The sequence below is a fragment of the Olea europaea genome, chromosome 12 (assembly GCF_002742605.1).
Source record: "Olea europaea var. sylvestris chromosome 12, O_europaea_v1, whole genome shotgun sequence".
In the NCBI taxonomy this organism is placed as follows: Eukaryota; Viridiplantae; Streptophyta; class Magnoliopsida; order Lamiales; family Oleaceae; genus Olea; species Olea europaea.
Window position 1 is genome coordinate 17,798,945 of NC_036248.1, and position 3,575 is coordinate 17,802,519.

Below are 3,575 nucleotides of genomic sequence, written 5' to 3' on the forward strand. Positions count from 1 at the left end.
ACCGAACTTAAATCCATATCTTTGATTGATCACTAAAATTTAAAATATTAAGTTTTGGTCATTGAACTTAGATCCACGACTTTGATTTTTCACTAAAGTTTAAAATGTCGAGTTTTGACAACTAAACTTTTAAAAATGTTGTACGTAACTCACTGAACTTTGAAAAATATTGTATATTACTCGCTGTAAACTCGATATTTTTNAACTAAACTTTTAAAAATGTTGTACGTAACTCACTGAACTTTGAAAAATATTGTATATTACTCGCTGTAAACTCGATATTTTTTAAAGTTCAACAATTATATTAGTGAGTATTATACGACATATTTCAAAATTTAGTGATCAAAACTCTATATTTTAACTTAGTAAGTAATCTAAGATATGGATTTAATTTTAGTGAGAAATCGAAAATATTGATTTAATTTTGATGATCAAAATTCGATATTTTAAATTTCCGTTGCCAATCAAAGGTGTATAATGACCATTTGAACAATTACCTCGAGAAAATTAGTTTTGCCCCAAAATTAGTATTACATACCTTTTGGCATGGAGCAGGAATTTGCAGATCAGACATGGAATGGAAGGCTCCCAACAGCATCCCCGTCTAATTCTTCGCAATTTTCTCTCTCTAGATGCCTGCAAGGTCGGTCGCTTTAGTACCATTACTATATTGCTTATTAGTTATTACATATATGTATTTATCACTTTTCAATTGATGTATAGGAATTGGAGTTCATACATAAAAGCTGTTGTACAGTTGGTTATAGACAAAATGTTTTCTCCACAACTCTCTCCCATCTTATTGCCACTAATTCTTCGCATTTTATCATTCCCTTTGTCCCTATCAGAGGTTTTTTTTCTTCTTCTCCAGTTTTATTTTTAACAATCCAAAACGATCTTTATTATCCCTTTTTCCTTTAATTGTGATTGTTTATTTTTTACCCAATATGATTGAGGGTTTGTAGAGAGGTTGAAGGAGAAAGTGGAGGAGCATTTTGGATGCGAGTATGAATTGTTTGTCGAATTCACTGGACTCATAAGGTAAGCTTTTTTCTCTCTTCAATTTTTGTTTTATTTTGTTTCAATTTCTTTCATTGCAGTATTTGGTGAAACCCAAAAATCTTGTAATTATCAATCCCATGTGAGCAAAAAGGCATTTTCTTTGTCCAATTCCTTCCTAACGCCATCCTCAGCTGTGGATAAAGAAAGAAAGGATTTGCTCAGCCTAAGTAGAAATCAGGACATCTGGTCACAAGAAGGCGGCAATGTCCCGAGGTGATTACTAATTACAGTGGAAAGAGTGAAAGCAAGTGAAAAGTTCTTTGTGCAAAATTATAGTGACAGTTTATCAATAATTTTTGTCCTTTATAATTTGACAATACCATTGGTAATGATATTATATCCACAGTGAAAGCATTATTATCATGTAGTAACGATTCGTCTTTCTCAAATGTTGGAAAGATTCCTTGAATTTGGCTTTTGAGTAAATTTTAAATGAATCTTGAACTTTAGCCACAAGTAGAAGAAAAAGACTGAGTAAACCTCTTTTATTGTTTGGTTTCAAAGGAGATAACAAGGGAAATAAGTGTACCAAATTACCAATGTGCGTTATTTCCTTCTATCTTCTATCACATTTGACTTTTTTCTTATTGTAATTTCTAGAGGGGAAGTTATAAGGCATACCTCCGAGGTACATCATTACGACAGAGGGAAAAAAATAATTTACAGTACCATAAATATGGAAGTTCTACTCCCATTACATAAGACCTATAGCACAGAAGAATCTGCTCAAGAATTGGGAGGAGGATAATTTATCTAATGAATTTCGCAAGATCTGACGTATTCTTCTCATTGGAGAATTAGAAATTTTTCGAGAAGTCCTAATTATATGTATTGGAAATAGAAAGATATAGTTATATTGTATTAAAAGGGTAAATTGAAAGCACGTTGTTTACAACATTTGTTCGCATTCTGGAGTCTTATAGTGCTATGGATTGCCTACAGCACAGTTGAATTTTGTTGGCTGATTATTTTTATTTGATTGCTTGGTCGTCAGTTAAGCAAACATCCTGTGGTTAGTCCTCCATTGAGCATGTTTGTGTGCCATTGTCACTAGCTAGCAAGTTATCCTAATCATATTGTTAGGAAGGATAGGTGAACTCCCGTTAAAATTTGCACTGCACGACGTTGCTAGATGATCCTCTTTCATATGCATTTTTGAGAGGTAAAAATGTGAAAACCTTGATAGTCTTCTCCTGATAGTACTTACGTATAATACTTGAAGTTGGGGATTTTAGTTGATCAACTATTGGCTATCAATTGGAAATTGTTGTATCTGTTATCCAGGGTGCAGTTTCAATAGATATGTCCATTCCTAAGGTTGTAGCTTAAATAGTAATTATATCTGGCATATATGAGTTTTGACCACAGGGTGTTCATTCACACGGAAATTTCCAGCAACTTGTTAATAGTTTAACAGTTTAAAATCAAATTATTCAACACCGAGATGCCAAACATTCTTCTGTTTGCACATGGGATGTTGAACAAATTTCTTTTAGCACTTTTGACACCATTTATTTCTCTTGATTCAATTCACATGACAATAGGTAGAAAATTCATTATTCCATCATGTATATGTAGTGTGATTCACTTTTCCAGAAGTTGGAGAATATTAATAAATGTTGGAATAACGCCTTTCCTTTTAGCATGGAATTGTAAATGTTCTGCTCTCATTCTTAAATTAAATCTGACATGTAGATTATCTGTCTAAAATATTGGTCGGTCTACAGTCTACTATTATTTTAATGCATCATTGTGTCTTGTCGGTGCTTTGTATATCAGCTGGTGCAGGGGTGCAAGTATAGGATGGCATAGTGATGATAACAGAGATTATCTTAAGCAACGGGATTTTGCAGTGCGTATCCAAAGCTATCTTTCATATTTCATTTTTCTTTCTTGTTATCAAATTCATCTAATACCTTCTTATCTTTTTGTACATCTTTGTTTTGAACTTTTGGATCAATGCGAGTATATGCCAAGATTTTATTTTATTTTATTTTTTTATTTTTTTATTTTTTTTCCTTTTCTTTGAAAGGCAGCAGATATGTAAAACCTTTAATTTAGGAAAGTGAATGATGTGCCTTTTTCATTGTTGACAGCCTCTCCATTATTTGAGAACCCCATGTCCGAAGGCATAGCAACAACTGTTATTACATTGGAGTACTTGAGTCGTTTGATTCCCATTTTATTCTAATATGCTAAGTTGCTTGGGCATGGACACTCGATTTAATTTTTAAAAGTTTAAATTTTATATATCTTTATTTGTATACATTTTAAGGGTTGTTTGATCCCCATTTTTTGAAAATTTATTTTTTCAAAACTCATTTTCAGCCACACATTTCCAATAAAATAATATTACACGTAAATCGAAATTTTTTTCTTAATTTTTAACCACTCACCCTCCAAAATCACTATTGAAAAATGCATTTTTCTCTAAAATGGGGCTCAAACAAGGGCTTAAAATAGAACATAAAACATGTCATGTTGAACACTTGCCCAAGAATTGTCCTATAGTG

The 3,575-nt window shown here is 32.2% G+C and overlaps 1 protein-coding gene across 2 annotated transcripts; it reads left to right on the forward strand.

Moving 5' to 3' along the window:
- Positions 1-493: 493 nt before the first annotated feature.
- LOC111405936 lies at positions 494-3,376 on the forward strand. Of its 2 annotated transcripts, XM_023035056.1 has the most exons (5): positions 494-643; positions 724-850; positions 966-1,041; positions 1,194-1,275; positions 2,842-3,376. In XM_023035056.1, exons 1-4 carry the CDS (start codon positions 578-580, stop codon positions 1,201-1,203), a joined length of 279 nt encoding a protein of 92 aa, XP_022890824.1. In that variant the 5' UTR covers positions 494-577; the 3' UTR covers positions 1,204-1,275; positions 2,842-3,376. The 2 variants fall into 2 exon arrangements, with proteins under 2 accessions (XP_022890824.1, XP_022890823.1); XM_023035055.1 differs by lacking the exon at positions 1,194-1,275 and having other exon boundaries at positions 2,842-3,367.
- Positions 3,377-3,575: the final 199 nt, after the last annotated feature.